At 27.2% G+C, this 17,838-nt stretch overlaps 1 protein-coding gene across 1 annotated transcript; it reads left to right on the forward strand.

Annotated features, from left to right (window-relative positions):
- The first annotated feature begins 16,078 nt into the window (after window positions 1-16,078).
- LOC113850499 (30S ribosomal protein S31, chloroplastic-like) lies at window positions 16,079-17,203 on the forward strand. Its single transcript, XM_027481061.1, has 3 exons — window positions 16,079-16,288; window positions 16,411-16,475; window positions 16,550-17,203. The coding sequence occupies exons 1-3, from the start codon at window positions 16,123-16,125 to the stop codon at window positions 16,682-16,684; spliced, it is 366 nt and encodes a 121-aa protein (XP_027336862.1). The 5' UTR covers window positions 16,079-16,122; the 3' UTR covers window positions 16,685-17,203.
- The last annotated feature ends 635 nt before the right edge of the window (window positions 17,204-17,838 follow it).

Genomic DNA, 17,838 nt, shown 5'->3' on the forward strand with positions numbered 1-17,838 from the left:
TAATCGTTGCTAAGAGTTGTATGTTATATTTATGTAAAATTTACTTTAATGCAAATTTACTTTATAATTCCTTACATTTGTTTCAATATTATTTCATTGTACTTTTACTATTTTTACTTTAAGTCTTTACTTAATTACGTTAAGAACACACTTAAAAGAATTTTAAAAAAAAATAAAACTCAATCTTAAATTATTCTTAAATTTGTTTATTTATTATTTATAATTTTTAAACAATTGTTTGATACACTTTTAAATTTATATTTTATGGAAATGTAGAAATTTGATCAGAGTAACGATAAAAAAAAGAGAAAGGAAAAACATAAATTCCTGTTGAGCAAATAAAAAAGACATCATTCTTTTTAAAAAAGTAAAAATTCATTCATTGAGGGAGTTGAATTTGCAGATATTTAGATATGTTAAAAAGATATAATTATATAATTATATTTTGGTCTATATATTTTTAGTTTATATATATATATATATATATATATATATATCATAATAAATCATTATTATTATTATAGCCGTGCGTGGCGTGGGTTAATTATTAATAAAGCGGTTAATGTGTAATTAAAAGTTCAGTGTGAGCGATCACATTCCAACGACTTTGGCGCATGATTCCACCAAGTTGCAGTCCGTATTGAATCTGGCAGGATGACACAACTCTTGTTTTAATCGAGAACCTCAGAACCCCTCAACTTTACAAATACCAACAACATAAAATTGTTTAAGAGGTAGGAGAGAGTAACTAAGAGCATGAGTGAGGGCACTAATGACTACCTTTATAAAATTGGTATTTTACACGGAGATTTGTTGCATTGTGTGTTTGTTGTGTGGCTCGAAGTTGAAACCACTTATCTTTTTCTTCGTTGTGGTGCTGGTGGCTCCTGGGTAATAATTATCCCAACATCAAAATTTTGTTTGAATGTTGGTGTGAATTGTCAGTAAAAAGGATGAAAAAAAGGGTGGATTAGACTGTTTTTTTTCCCGATAACCTGGTGCATCTGGGGCTGAAAGAATAAAGCTATATATTTGAGAATGAATAAGAAGTGTTGATTCAGAAAATCCAATATCATTCGTCCAGGTGATTTAAGTAATCTTTTCATGTAAAGAAAAATGAAATATATTAAAAAAGGATCTTCAATCAAACATCATTTCAGCAATAATACTAAGCCCTTTGGAAGAATACTATTGGTGATACTGTGTGAGTTGTCGTGTTAATAAAGATGTATATGCAGTAGTAGGAGAAGTGTTGCTATCCTTATGAATGTTTGTTATCGTTGTTTCTTTTATTATATTGCAGGAAACATAAAATTTGAAGTTGAAGTTAATGCTCTAAATGTAGCTATGGATTTTATTTTGTTTGGACTAGGATATGCAGGTGCTTAGGGAAAAATTAAAACTAATTCTTTATTACTAAATGATTGGTTTAAAGGTGAACAAAAGATTTGTTTTTTTTGGATTAATCGTTTTTGTGCAACATTTTTCTAAAATTATTGGAAAAGTAACAATATTTTTATTTGATATTCTGCCAAAAAATCAACCACAAAATTTTTCAAGGATGATTTGATCAAGCATAATCTAATTCATCGAAGAAAGTGTTGCAGAGATGATGGAATTTTCAAAAACTCTTTCATACTTAGAATAGTTGCCTATGATGTTTTTGCATTTGGAGCGCTTCAAAGTGTAGTTAGATGGAGTTGTGCAGATGTTTGTCTCTTTAAATTTAGGTGGAGTGCAATTATTATTTTGTGTATTACTAATTTTTTCATTTAAAGTTATAAATTTAAAATAATAATACTTAAAAATTATTTTTAAGATTATTTTAAACACCTATTATGTGTAAAATATCTTAAAATTTAAAAGAAAAAAAAAAGAGTTTAAGAGGTAAGAGAGAAAAAACAAGTGCAAAAAAGATTAAGAAAGATTAGACTCATATTATTTATATATGGAAAAATCTTTATAAATAAGAAAACTAAAAGATATAAAGGAATAAAATTTTAAAAGAAATAATAAAAAATCCTCAAACCCAATTTTATTGCTTTCAAAATATCCTTAATAGAGAAAGGTATCTTGAAAGTTTTTTTTTTTTATTCTGGCCCAAATTAAACTTGCAAATAAAACATAAAATAACATCATATTTTTTATATTGTAAAAGTATAATATTTTAATTATTAAAAATTAATTGAAATTTAAAAAAAAATGTAGTATCGTGTGATAGATATTTTTAAAATTTAGACTACCTTATATGTATTAATATAATCCTATTTAATTAAAAAATAAAATAGCTAATCTTAAGAAATAATAATAATAATAATAATAAATAAATAAATAAATAAATAAGATAATTAATCATATAAATAAACTACTAAGATACAATAAAATCAAATATTTTTAAATACTTATATTTATATATATATATATATATATATATATATATATATATATTCTCGTTGTTTAGTCTAAGATTTCTAATTTTATTATTATTTTTTGTTTGTCAAGTTTTTTTTTAAAGTTGTAGTCGTAAGATTGTGACCACAATGATGGACAATTTTAAAAATTAAAATTTTAAAAATAATTTTTTTATTATTACTAATTTTATTAATTTAAAAAAATTATAAAATAGTTTATAAAATAAGTAAAAAAAAGGGTAAAGATTGGATGAATTTAAGTCATAAGTAGATTTATAAAGCTAATTGTGAATTAATTTAGAAGAATGAAAAAGAAAATATAAAAGAAAAAAGTGAATTAAAATGATGATTTAGCAAGAATTACTTAAAAAGAATATATTGAAAAATATTAATAAATAATAAGTAAAATTAGTCTTTTAATCTCTTAATTTTTGAATAAGTTTTACTTTCATCTTCTAACTTTTTTTAAAAATTTATTTTTGTCCTTAAAATTTATTTATTTGTATATCAATCATTTGATTAGCATTGGAAAGTCATCGTTCCACATAGAGAGGTTGCCTCACCTTAGCATCTCTCTCTTGGTCTTTAGTCTTCAATCACAATTAGGGATGAAAACAGGTCAAGGCAGACCAGACTTTACTCTAAACAGGCCTGACCTGTAATATAATTATTAGGCCTGAGTCTGACCTATTACCTGTTAAAAGCTTTATTTTAGATCTGACCTGACCTGTTTAAGTGATCTGACCTGGCCTGAAGCCTGTTAACAAAGCCTGTTACAAAAAAAATTAATATTAATAAAAATATAAATATTTTATTATCAAATTAGTTTATATTTTTTTAATTTCTATCTATGTTATTAATAATTATTAAAAAATTATCATAATATTAATATAATTTTATAAATAATTTTTTAAATATTATTTAAGTATTAATTATAAATATTTTATATTAATAAAATTTATATTTATATTTTTCTTGATTTATTTTTTAAAAATTATATAAATAGTAAATATTTTAGTTTTATTTTAGAAACATATTTTGTTTGTTTAAAGAAACCTTATATTCAACAAATAAAGTTATAGTAAACACATAAAATTGATAAAAAAAATAACATTCAAAAAATATCTTTAATCAATTAAAAGAAAATTATTATGTTTTAAAAAATAAATAAATTTAAACTTAATGCAATATATATATATATATATATATATATATATATATATAATGACAATAATAATAATTATTAAATTAAAAAATAATTATAAAATATTTAATATTAATTGTTTCACTAATTTATTATTTTAAATTAACAAATAAAAATAAAATTAACTATATTATAACATTAATGTAATATAGAAAATATTACTAGTACAATAAATTAAAACATATATTTATATATTATATATAAATTAAAAAATTAACTAATAATTTAATTAAAATACGTGCAAGTTACAAAAATATATATTATTATATAATTATATTATTTATATTATTTATTACATGGTCTGATTATATATATATATTAATTAATATATATTATAATAATTTTTTATTTTATTTTCTTATCATTTTTTATAAATTTTTCCTTTCAAATAAAATATAATTTATATTTCAGTAATTTTTATTTATTATAAATATAAAAAATTATAACATAATATATTAATATAATAATTGAATATTAATAATAATAAAATTAAAAATATGAAAAATTTATTAAAAGAATATTAATATTTTATTTTAAAATTTTAATTCGTTTCGTTTTGATCATGTCTTATTCTTCTTCAACTTGTTTAAATATAACAAATATAATAATTTTTAATTAAGTAAATTTATTTTTTAAACACGTGTAATCGTGTATAAATATTTTTAGTTTTGAATATAATATAATTTTTTTATTATAAATAAAAAATTATAACATAATATATTAATATAATAATTAAATATTAATAATAATAAAATTAAGAATATAAGAAATAAATTAATATAATATTATTATTTTATTTTTAAATATTAGTTTCTTTAATTTTGATTGCGTTCTAATCTTATTCGAATACTTTGTTGCTCTTTAGCGTATTTAAACAAATATAATAATTTATCTTATATTTATATTCAAAGTAACTATAGATAATAATAAAACAAGAATAAAAAATAAGTGCGATAACAACTTTGACTCAAAGGTATGTAGTTGTGCTAGGTTTATGATTTGTTATAATGTAGTAAATACAATTACTAAAATTTTTTATTATAAATTTTATACTAATAAAATTGCTTAAGAAAAGATAAAAAATAAAATAAAATTTGTGTAATATTAAAAATTTATAATAATTGTTGTTATTGAATAATATTAATAAAAATATAATTATTTTATTATCAAATTAGTTTACATATATTCAAATTTTTATTTGTATTATTGATAATTATTAAATAATTATAGTAATTTTTATACAATTTTATAAATAATTTTTAAAATATTATTTGAGCATTAATTATATTTTTTTATATTATAAAATTTTTATATTTTTATTTTTTTCAATTTAATTTTATAAATTTATTAAATATTTAATTATTTTTTAGGATAATTATATTTTGTTTGTATAAAGACATCTTATATTCAATAAATAAAATAACAATAAACACATAAAATTGATAACAAAAAATAATACTTACAAAATTTATTGAATCAGCTAAAAAATTATTATATTTTAAAAAATAAATAAATATTGTCATTATAAAAATTGTAGATAAAAAATATTTATATTATAAAATTTATAGATACAGAAAAATAACATATGAGTATAGGAAGAATTATTAAAATTTATATTTAAATTAAAATAACTTAAATTTCTAAATTTTTATCTTAATTAAAAAATATGTGATAAAACTTAATATAAAAATTTAAACTTAATGTACTATATATATATATATATATATATAAATTGACAACAATAATAACTATTAAATTAAAAAAATAATTATAAAATATCTAATTTTATTTGTTTCATTAATTTGTTATTTTAAATTAACAAATAAACATAAAATTAACTACACTATAACATTAATGTAATATAGAAATTATTACTAATACAATAAATAAAAACACATACTTATATATTATATATAAATTGATAAATTAACTAATAATTTAATTAAAACATGTGCAAGTTACAAAAATATATATTATTATATAATTTATTTATAATATATTATTTATATTATTTGCTACATGATTTGATTATATATATATATATATATATATTAATATATATTATAATAAGTTTTTTATTTTATTTTGTTATATTTTTTTTATAAATTTTAATGTTTAGATAAAATATAATTCAGATTTAAACAATTTCTATTTATTATAAATAGAAAAAATTATAACATAATATATTAATATAATAATTAAATAATTAAATTAATAATAATAGAATTAAGAGTATAAAAAATATGTTAATATAATTTTATTATTTTATTTTTAAATTTTATTTCATTTAATTTTGATTACGTTTTATTGACGTTCAAAGACTTAAATATTCTTTAAATTGTTTAAATATAATAATTTATTATTAAATAAATTTATCATTTAAAAAGTGTAATCATGTATAAATATTTTTAATTTTTAATAGAATATAATTTCTGTTTATTATAATTATAAATAAATAAAATAATAACATAATATATTAATTTAATAATAACAGAATTAAGAATATAAAAAATATATTATTAAATAACTTAATTATTTAAATATTTTGACAGCTCTATTTTTAAATTATAATATATATATATATATATATATATATATATATATATATATTTATACAGGCCCAGGCCGGCCTGTCAGACTTAACAGGCTTTATAAACAGCTCAGGCCTAACTTATTTATTTAAACAGACCTTAAAAAAGCCTAAGCCTGATTTGTTTATTAAAAAGGTCAAGCTAAGTCAGGCCTAAACCAGGCCAGGCCACAGGCCCCTGTCAGGCAGCCTAGCCTGTTTTCATCCCTAATCACAATCCTTGCCTGTATCACGACCTCAATCTGGTGAAAAGGAGTAGCAGAGCACTCCTTTGTGAGAAGATAGTGGAGGTCGCAATAAATTTATGGTGGTTATAGATGATACAAAGTTGTTGTAGCAAAGCGCTCCTCCTGGAATAAATTCTCCCCATACATGCCCCATAACTGATCAAAAGATTAACCTATTTCTTCTTCTTGACGTTGATGTTTATCATATCCAAACCACCCGCTATGTTTCAATGCAGTACAATTAAAAAAAGCAACACATTTATTTATTTAATAGTTAGTAATATCCCAATGCACATTACGTGAGAAGGATAAAATTTTCAATTATCCTACAATAGAGTTTAGAGGACTATGCAATCTAGCCCTTAGTTAATGATGTATGCAGCACCAATACAATGCTAGAAAACATGAAATAATATCCAAAAGATGCCACGGGAAAGGAAGAACGAGATCCTTGCATAAAATGTTAGATTATTTTAATAATCTTATTATTGTGGCCTATGTAACTTATAGCATGACTTTAATTAATGATTTAATGTAATGGTGGTTAAATATAAAATATAAAGTCATTAAGGGTATAATTGTAAATACAATTATAAATAAACCCTCCCTTCTTCCTTCATATAAATAAAAGAGCGGTTACCAAATAAAGGTTACGAGATTTTTTATTTTCTATCACTTTCACAGTCTCTAAGTGTGCTTACAGTAAACGCAAGAAAGGAAATTTCTTTCAACCATCCAAGAGGAGCTAAAAGAGGAAGGAAGAGTTGGGGAAGATACAAAGGGATCAATGACATCAAAGAGAGAGGTAACATCAAGGAACAATGGATTCATATTAGTGCTCTCTAAACCTTTAATTGTATGAGAACCATGTATTGTGTTGTGAGAACAACGTAATTCAAGATCTAATGAGAAATGGTAATTTCATAATAGTCATTGCATAATGAAAATTACATAATGGATTAAGAAAATTCTAACATTTGGTATCAGATCAAGGTTGTAAATTTCGTTGATTCTTCATAAGAGATTAGTTTTCCATTAAAGTTTTTCCCAAATTACATGAACCCTAGGTATTTGATATGATGGATTGACATAATTTTGATGTTAAATAATCATTTTGGATTCAATAATTGAAAACCCTAAGGTTTTGAAAGCTAGAAACATTAGATTTTGAATTTGTAGTATGATCAGGGCCATATATCAGTGAGCAGGGCCGCGCATCAGGAACAAACACGGCCATGCTTCAACGAAGCACGACTTTGCATAATGGAAGCACGACCTTGCATATTGTAAGCACGACCATGCATCAATTATAAGCACGACATGCATCAGAAATGAGCATGGCCTTGCTTCATCGAAGCACGACCATGCATCAAGTAAAAGCACGACCGCGCATAGTGATTTCACGGCAGAATAAGGAATATAATTCATAAAAGTTATAGATCATTTTAGAATTATATCAAGGAGAATTTTACTCACCAAAGTGATTAACTTCTCAAATTAATTAATTCTAAATTGTATGATAATGGAAACCTCACAATTTAGTGCTTAATTTTAAGGGTAGCTTGTTAGTCACCAAAGTGGCCTGGCTTTAAAAGTTCTTTAAGCATTTAATTGTATGTTGTAAATTGTTCAAAATTGTTTGATGCTATATGGAAATATAAAGAGTGAGCAATTTAACTCATTAATTATAACGCTAAGAGATTGCCCAAAGGTGAATCATTGCATATGATTAATGACGTTAAGGAGACATGTAAGCACTTCATAATATGTTTGTATATCCAAAGATGACTTGCATATTGGTTTGTGTGACTGGTTGTCAATTAAAGTTGTTTATTAGCATCATTATAGATAAATTGTGTATTTAGGCGTTACCCAAAGGTAAACATAGATGCATAATTGATGACGGTTGGCTGTCTGAATACATATGGCATGAGCAATGTGTTAAATTTTTCAGTCCCTATGAATACGTATGGCATGAGCAATGACGTAGTCAAGTTCAATGGGCTCAATTATGATGATTGGGCTGAACAAGTTCGATTCCAGCTAGGTGTTATGGAGTTAGATCTAGCAATTATTATGGAACAAGAGCATGCAGCCATCACAGAGACCAGTACTGAAGAGGAAAGGACTTTTCATGAGGCTTGGGAAAGGTCGAATAGGCTGAGCTTGAGCTTGCTGAAGATAACTATGGCTGAAAATGTGAAGCCATCAATGCCAAAGACTAAAAATGCTAGGAAATTTATGGCAAAGGTAAAAGAGTATGGACAATCGAACATTACTGACAAATCCGTGTCAGGTACCCTATTGACTGAGCTGACTACTAAGAAGTTTGATTGGTTACGGCCTATTCATGACCATGTGACTGACATGATCAATCAAGCAGCAAAGTTGAAATCAATGGGCATGGAGGTAAATGAATTCTTTCTAGTTTAGTTCATTTTGAACTCACTCTCTCTTGAGTTTGGTTAGTTCTAGGTGAATTACAACACCATTAAGGACAAATAGAACATACAAGAAATTAAGACCATGCTGGTTTAGGAGGAAGGGAGGCTAAAAAAGGTGAAAGAACACTCCGTCTATCTCACATTTCATGAAGGGGCTAGTAGTAGCAAGGCTAAATTAGGTAAAAAGGACAACAAGGACAAGAAGGATAAGGCCTTATTAAAGGTTCGTGAAGGCCGAATCCAGAAGGTCTAGAGATGCTTCTTCTGCAAGAAGACTGACCATTTCAAGAAAGATTGTCTGAAGAGAAAGGTTTGGTTTGAAAGGAAAGGGATTTCTTTCGATCCAACCCATAAGCGGAACTGAAAAGCTCTTGTACATGGGAAAGGAATATGGACTTACAAATTGATCTTGCATACTGGTTGTTGTATAGATCTAGAAAAGTGTTTTTATGTTCCTAAATGTGCTAGAAATTTGGTTTTAGTTGCAAAGTTGGACAAAATTTGGTTTTAATTTTAAGATTGGAAACAATACATTTTTCTTATATAAACACTCGTACTATTTTGGATCTGGTACATTAATTGATGGTTTATATCGTTTTAATCTTAATGTTAAATTTGCTGAATCTCTGTTTCATGTTGAGAATGTTGTTAGTAATAATTTGAATGTGCGAAATGAATGTTTTGCTTTCTTATGGCATCAAAGGTTAGGTCACATATCCAAAGAAAGGATGAAGACGTTAATGAAAAGTGAAATTTTACCTCAGTTGAATTTTATTGACTAGGATGTATGTGTGGATTATATTAAAGAAAACCAAACGAAACACACACCAAAGAATCCAGCCACAAGAAGTAGTCAACTCTTAGAGTTGATGTACACTAATAATTGTGGTCCATTTGACATCCCATCTTGGGGTGGTGAAAGATATTTTATTACCTTTATTGATGACTACTTATGTTATTGTTATCTGTATGTGTTGTATGAAAAATCTCAATCAGTAAATGTCTTACAGTTGTTCATTGATGAGGTAGAAAGACAACTAAATAGAAAGGTAAAAGTTGTGAGGTCAAATAGAGGTGGTGAATATTATGAAAAATATAATGAAAGTGGACAATGTTCAAGTCTATTTGTGAAACTTCTAGAAAGTCGAGGCATATGTTCACAATATACTATGCTTGGTACACCATAACAAAATGGTGTGGTTGAAAGGCGGAATCGTACTATCATGGAAATAATTAGGAGTATGTTGAGTTACAGTTTTGTACCTATGTCTTTGTGGATGTATGCATTAAAGACCGCTGTGTATCTGCTTAACAAAGTTCCTAGTAAGGCAGTTCCAAAGATTCCTTATGAATTATGGACAGGAAAAAAATCCAGTTTAAGACATCTTCATGTCTGGAGTTGTCTAGCAGAAGTAAAAATGTATAATTCACATGAAAAGAAGCTTGATGCTAGAATCATTAGTGGTTATTTCATCGGCTATCCTGAGAAATCAAAAGGGCACAAATTCTACTGTCCTAACCATAGTATGAGAATAGTTAAGTCTGGAAATGCAAGGTTCATTGAAAATGGTTAGTTTAGTGGGAGTGGTGAAACATGAAAGTTGGAAATGATAGAGACACATGCGGAAACTCCTGTAGTTGGTGTCTCTTTTCAAGTTGTTGTTCCCCTTGTTGTATCACGGTCACACAATATAAAGAGACAACAAGTTAATGTTCCAAACCCACAAGAACAACATATAGAGAATGAACCAGCTGACAATGCGCAAGTCACAAATGAGTAAGAGGAAGGTGAATCACAAGAGATAACATTAAAGAGGTCTGTAAGGCAGAAAAGACCTGCTATTTCGAATGACTATATGGTTTACTCACTTGAGCATGAATGTGACTTGAGTATTGATGAAGATCCCGTCTTATTTAAGCAAGCCATGGAATGTTACAATTATGAAAAGTGGTTGAATGCCATGAAAGAAGAGTTAAAATCAATGAGTGACAACAAGGTATGAGATCTAGTCGAGTTGCCTGAAGGTTCAAAATGAGTCGGTTGCAAGTGGGTCTTTAAGACCAAACGTGACTCAAAAGGCAATGTTGAGAGATACAAGGCTAGACTTGTTGCTAAAGGATACACTCAAAAGGATGGCATAGACTATAAAGAGACTTTCTCTCTAGTTTTAAAGAAGGACTCTTTAAGAATTGTTATGGCTTTAGTGGCTCATTATGACTTAGAGCTTCACCAAATGGATGTAAAGATCGTTTTTCTGAATGGTGACTTAGAAGAGAAAGTTTATATGGATAAGTTAGATGGCTTCTTGACCACAGGTAAAGAAAGTCTAGTGTGTAAGTTAAAGAAATCAATATATGGGTTGAAACAGGCTTCCAGACAATGGTATCTTAAGTTCAATGATACCATCACGTCATATAGTTTTGTAGATAATACTGTTGACTGGTGTATCTATATGAAGGTCAGTAGGAGCAAGTTCATCATTTTACTTTTGTATATTGATGACATTCTTCTTGCTACTAATGATGTTGGGTTGTTGCATGATGTAAAAGAGTTCTCTCTAAGAACTTTGAGATAAAAGATATGGGTGAGGCTTATTATGTGATTGGAATAGAAATATTCCGTAATAGATCACAAGGATTACTGGGATTATCTCAGAAAGGCTACATCAACAAAGTATTAGAGAGATTCAAAATGGAAAAGTACTCATCAGGGGTAGTTCCAATTCAAAAGGGAGACAAGTTTAATGAAATACAATGTCCCAAGAATGAGTTAGAGCAGAAAGTAATAAAATCTATTCCCTATGCATCAGTGGTCGGGAGTTTAATGTATGCTCAGACATGCACTCGGCCTGATATCAGTTTTGCTGTTAGAATGTTAGGCCGATATCAAAGTAAACTCGGAATGGACCACTGGAAGGCTGCAAAGAAAGTCCTTAGGTATTTACAAGGCACCAAGGACTACATGCTTACTTATAGGAGATCTAGTCACCTGGAAGTGGTTGGCTACTCTGATTCAGACTATGTTGGATGTGTAGACTCAAGGAAATCAACTTTTGGCTACATCTTCTTGTGGCTGGAGGTGCGATTTCATGGAAGAGCGGAAAGGAGTCCATTATTGTTATGTCTATCATGGAAGCGAAATTTGTGACGTGCTTTGAGGCCACTATTTATGCTTTGTGGTTGTGGAACTTTGTCTTAGGGCTTGGTGTTATTGATAATATAAAAAAGCCACTAAGAATGTACTGTAATAATTTTGCAGCCGTCTTCTTTTTTAAGAATGATAAGTATTCAAAGGGAGTAAAACATATGGACTTAAAATACTTATTAGTGAAAGAAGAAGTGCGGAAACAAAAAGTGTCTATTGAGTATATTGGTACTGATTTAATGATAGCGGATCCGCTAACTAAGGGATTGCCCCCTAAAACATTTTTTGGCCATGTTGGTAAAATGGACATTATAGACAAGTTCTTGTTAGCATAATTGTGTGATTCACATATATGTGTATAGATTGTTTTGCTCATATTATTATAGACATTTTAGGAATTCAATAAAAGTATTGTTATCTGAATTGTATTAATGTACATGTATGGTTTGAGTTTGATAACAGGTTCAAAGTTACAGTCTGTAGTATGACTGATTAAAGTTATTTTGATTTGAGTTAATTCTGTGATACTTGGAAGGAATCACGTCGTTAAATGACTTATGACCGCCATGATCCAATCAACTTAAATCATTAAAAGATGATGACTTGATATTATCAATGATATGCGCACTTACAGTTCATTGAATCTTCAAGTCGTCACATAGGCCAAGTGAGAGATTGTTAGATTATTTTAATAATCTTATTATCGTGGCTTATGTAACTTATAGCATGACTCTAATTAATGATTTAATGTGATGGTGGTTAAATATAAAATATAGAGTCATTGAGGGTATAATTGTAAATACAATTATAAGGAAACCCTCCCCTCTCCCTTCACATAAATAAAAGAGCGGTTACCAAATAGAGGTTACGAGATTCTCTATTTTCTATCACTTTCACGGTCTCTAAGTGTGCTTACAGTAAACGCAAGAAAGAAACTTTCTCTCAACCATCTGAGAGGAGCTAAAAGAGAAAGGAAGAGTTGGGGAAGATACAAAGGGATCAATGACATCAAAGAGAGAGGTAACATCAAGGAACAATATATTCAGGTTAGTGCTCTTTAAACCCTTAATTGTATGAGAACCATGTATTGTGTTGTGAGAACAATGTAATTCAAGATCTAATGGAAAATGATAATTTCATAATAGTTATTGCATAATGAAAATTACATAATGGATTAAGAAAATTGTAACATAAAAACCTAATGACAAGTGTTAACAAACATATAAGAGATCATTGATAAGCCTGAGAGCATCATTTCATTATACAATCTTCCATATTTACAACATATAACAAAAAATAAAAAAAATGAATGATATATCACATGTTTGAGAAATCCTTTTTTTAGTAATGTTATTAAATTAAATATGATCTCATCTACAATTGAAAATATTCTATACTACCTTGTTGTTGGCGTGATGATGGTTCATGATGCAATAACCAAAAACAAAAGCCAACTTCCTTAAGACTTTCTGATAAGAAAACTAGAGAAAAAATTCCTACGGTGAAGATCTGACATTACTGCAATATGTACACTCTTTCAAAGTTAAAATGGCCAAGTAGTTAAAAAAATTGATCTAAATAAAATCAGCTACTAAACTTACTAAACATTAAATCCCTTCCAATTTTACCAACTGTTTAAGTTTAATGACAAGAAAGATTTGCACTAAACTTCCACACCAGTTTTATATTCAACTTAAAATGAGGCAGCCAATTTGCCAAGAAATGTACATAGACATTTTGTTTAGTCTAACTAAGATGTTAATATAGAGAAAAACCAAAGGAAAAGCTTAGAAGTTTCTAAACCATTACTAATACTAGAAAGCCATTTTGAGCTCTAATATATATGACAAGCATATTCCTATTTGCAATTCATAAGTTCATATGTACATAGACATCTCAATTTCATGAATAAAAATTATAAAAGAATGCAGGAAAACTACATTTTAAAATGAAGAGAGACGTTATGAACTAACTACACACCTCAAAAAGGAGGACACTAAAGCAATAGATATTTGATGATGCTGTGCAACATCCTCAAGGACTGGCATACCGTTTATTTTCCAATCTTTCATTTGACATGCTTTAGACACAAGAGGGATGTCAGATATTCTACCAATGTTATATTTAGAAAATTGGGTATCTTCTCATGTTCATGTTCTGTTATTCATACTAGATTGTTGGTAATAGTAAGTTACAATACATTTTATTTTTTCACAAAAAAAAAATGCTTAAAACATAAATTAAAAACCTTTGTGATAAAATCTCTCATTAATTGGCAACTGCAGAGAACAACAATTGAATTAAGTCTAAGTTTAGAGATATGTTAATGTAGATTAAGTTTAAGTTTCATCTCATTATTTATTAAGTTGCATGCAACAACAAGAAAATAAAAATAATATATAAAATAATCTCAGCTAAACTTTTGGCAGAATAAGATAAGAGTTAACAAAAAAAAAAAAAAAAAGGCAACTAAATTCAACTTGTCTTTTATGATCATGCTAACAATTAAAATGACATATTTTGAATAAGTTTTGCTACCTGATTTATTTCTAGATGCATCAGTATAAATAGAACGATTCATACTATTAATTTTATATAATGAAATCCAAATATATGCACTCGAGTTAATTTTTGAGAATTAAGAATTTAATGTATAGATCTTGACTTGAACAATGACAAGATTATTTATAGTTTCACAAAGTATATCAAATAGGCCAAAAACTAATTATATTGCATTAAATTGTTATAACATTGACTATAATAATAATATTTTTAATAGAAACTATTGCCATGAAATAGCTTGCAAACTGTAAAGCTTGATAAATAAAAATAGCATAATTATTTTTCTAATTATTATATTAGCTCCTGTTCTCTGAGTGCAACATTTAATTTATCATTCAATGAGATAAAGCGAGTTATTATTTTCAGAAAATTAAAAAATTCAAAACAATGAAAGATATAGTTTTTAGTTTTTATATTTGATGAGTATTCCTAAATTTTAAGATTGACAGTTAAATATTTTGTAGTTCTTTCAGTATAAATAAAAATTACAAGATTTAATTTTTAGAAATAAGTTCAATAAGTGTTTTGAGAAAATATAAAGCCATTTTTACTTTATCAATAAGTACTAGAGGTTTTAACATTTTTACAATTATGTCAGAAATTCATCGATAATGAAATTATTAGAGAAGTTCAGCTTATTCTATGACAGTACTGTTAGAGTTTGAGGATTTACGATCAAGCTCTATCATTTTTTAATAAATTTTAAAATAAAAAAGTGAATTAAATAAAAAGTGTTAAGACCACCTCAGTGTTACATAAAATATCTCTATTAGGTTATGTAACAAAATTAATCTAAGAAAAAGAACTAACTTAAAAAAAACTTTAAGAATGTAAATGAATAAAAAAAATTTAAAGAACAAAAATAAAACATTTTAAAATTAAAGAAAAAAAGACTAATTTTATTTAAATAATAATTATAAATTAAATCTTAATAATTTTTAAATAATAAATTAGAAATATTTAAAAAATTTAATTATAAATATTATACCTATCTTATGAAGAAGTGTTGAATCAATTAAATAAATTAATAATTTAAATTTGTATTGATATAAACACTTTGGTGTGCATTAATGAAAAAGAGAAAATTGAAACATTTTCTATAAATTTTTATTATCTAAAGTTTTTCTAGTACAAGAATTTTTAAGGAAAAAAATGGTATTCAATTTTCAAGTAAAAAAGTTGAACTCTTACAAAATTGACTTTATAAAAAATAAGTGTTCAAATATGTAACTTATTAGATGCGAGGGTTCTTTTTTTATACTCAATCCACCCTCTAAGTTAATAAGAGAAGTCAAAAGTATTAAATTAAAATAAAGTAGAAATTAAAATAAAAAAATAAAATCTTAAATATATATATGTTTAACCCAATTTTTTTATTACGGAAACATTTCACTGAAAATAATTTTATTTGAATTCTCGTATCTCTACCGCCAAATTTTCTGTGTCTAATTGCTCCCTGACTCTAATACACAAAACAACTTCAGCTCCAATGACATATATTTTCCTTCTCAAACCTTATCCCTTGAGTTATCCTCAGCCATGGCGTCACTGTTGCTAGCATCACCTCCTCCACTTGTCATTCAATCTCACGCTACCTCTTCTCACCTTTCCTTCTTTCACTCCCAAACTCTCTTCTCCCCGCTCTTCACACCCCTTCCTTCACTCTCCGCCTCTGCCACCTCCACTTTTTCACCAACCCCTTTTGGTACTTGCTTCAAAATAACATTTAAATAGGAATAAAAAATTCAAAATTTGCAAATATTTTGCTTAATTTTGTATAATTTTCAACACTTCATTTCACAATTCTACCTTTTCTTTCTCTCCCAGTCTACTGTGGCAGAGGCGACAGGAAAACTGCAAAGGGAAAGCGCTTCAACCATTCATTTGGAAATGTAAACTTCTTCTCCCATTTTCTCTTTTGTTTTCAATTTTTTTAGTTACTTGTTATTATTATTATTATTATTAGGCAAGGCCAAAGGATAAGAAGAAGGGTAGAGGACCACCGAGGCTTTATTCTCCTCCGGCACCTTCCAAGAAAGACAAATTCGAAGATAACGAGGTCGTGAAGATTGAAATTGATGAGTCCCTCTTTTCTGGTTGATTTTTGTGGTGAAATTGTAATTTGTACTATTTCGTGGTTTAGTTGTTGATATATGTGATTCCATTATGGCATGTACGATTTGGATTTTGATAATGTTATATCAGTTTTTATTATTTTCTTAGTTGAGTTCACCGTGCTTTATTTGTCTTGTTTTAAACTCTATTATGAAGACTCTTGCTTTAGCATTTTGGAATTGGGGATTGGAAGAACAGTAATAATTTAATAAAAGAGAATAAAGAAGGGTGATATTTTTATCTTAGGATTTGTGCTTCATTGGATATTATCTCATTGATTCTAAGCAACAACTGCCGCTTTTGTTAATGAAAAGTCTGAGATGTTAGTCAAATGAGACATAGGAGACGGAAAGGACTGTGAGCGCATCCATAACACTGGAAAATGTTTCTGTTTTACTAAATTAAACCGTGCCATGAAAATGCATGAGATGTTCTTATACAGTAATTCTGCTTTGTTCAATAAGGTGCTTGGGTATAATGTGTTTTTCTATGTTCATCTCCAAAAGAAAAGTGCAGTCATCTTAATTATTTTCTAATGGTATTGGCCCTCTTAGTTTTGTCCATTATGTTAGATCTTTCTAAAATAAAAGGAGTAAAGAAACCTTTCAAATTTATTTGCTTTATAATTGCAATACCGTTAGGCATGCCATCTATTTAGGAAAAGTTGTAGAAGTCCACTGGTTTATTGCCTCTGATGATTAAAGGAGTAGATCTGGCAGATGATAAAACACCAGAATTCCTTGTACATGTCTTCATCTTCGTTGTTATCTTCAGCTGCTTCCTGTTGTCTCTCTCCTCAGCTTATGAAAGTAGATTTTTGCTAACGTTGATGTAAGGCAAACAAAAAAAACACCCCTGACAAGATTATTTGAAATGGAGCATGTAGTCTTGGGCATTTGGCAAACGGCAAACCATTATTATAGTGGCTCACTATGACTAATCCTTAATATTTGTTGGGCAATGAGCATGAATTTCAGGATCCTTGGGTGGTTAGGCTATCAGGATATTGCCAGAATTCATTCTGTAAAAATGTGGAAAATTTAGATTCTAACTAGTTTAGATTGCTCTGTGATTTTAAATTGCAATTGCGTTGTGGTTGTGTTTCGTTTACAAAAAATATGGGGGAATTGCAACTAGTAT

The sequence above is a fragment of the Abrus precatorius genome, unplaced genomic scaffold, assembly GCF_003935025.1.
Source record: "Abrus precatorius isolate BTA unplaced genomic scaffold, Abrus_2018 Scaffold9, whole genome shotgun sequence".
Classification (NCBI taxonomy): Eukaryota; Viridiplantae; Streptophyta; class Magnoliopsida; order Fabales; family Fabaceae; genus Abrus; species Abrus precatorius.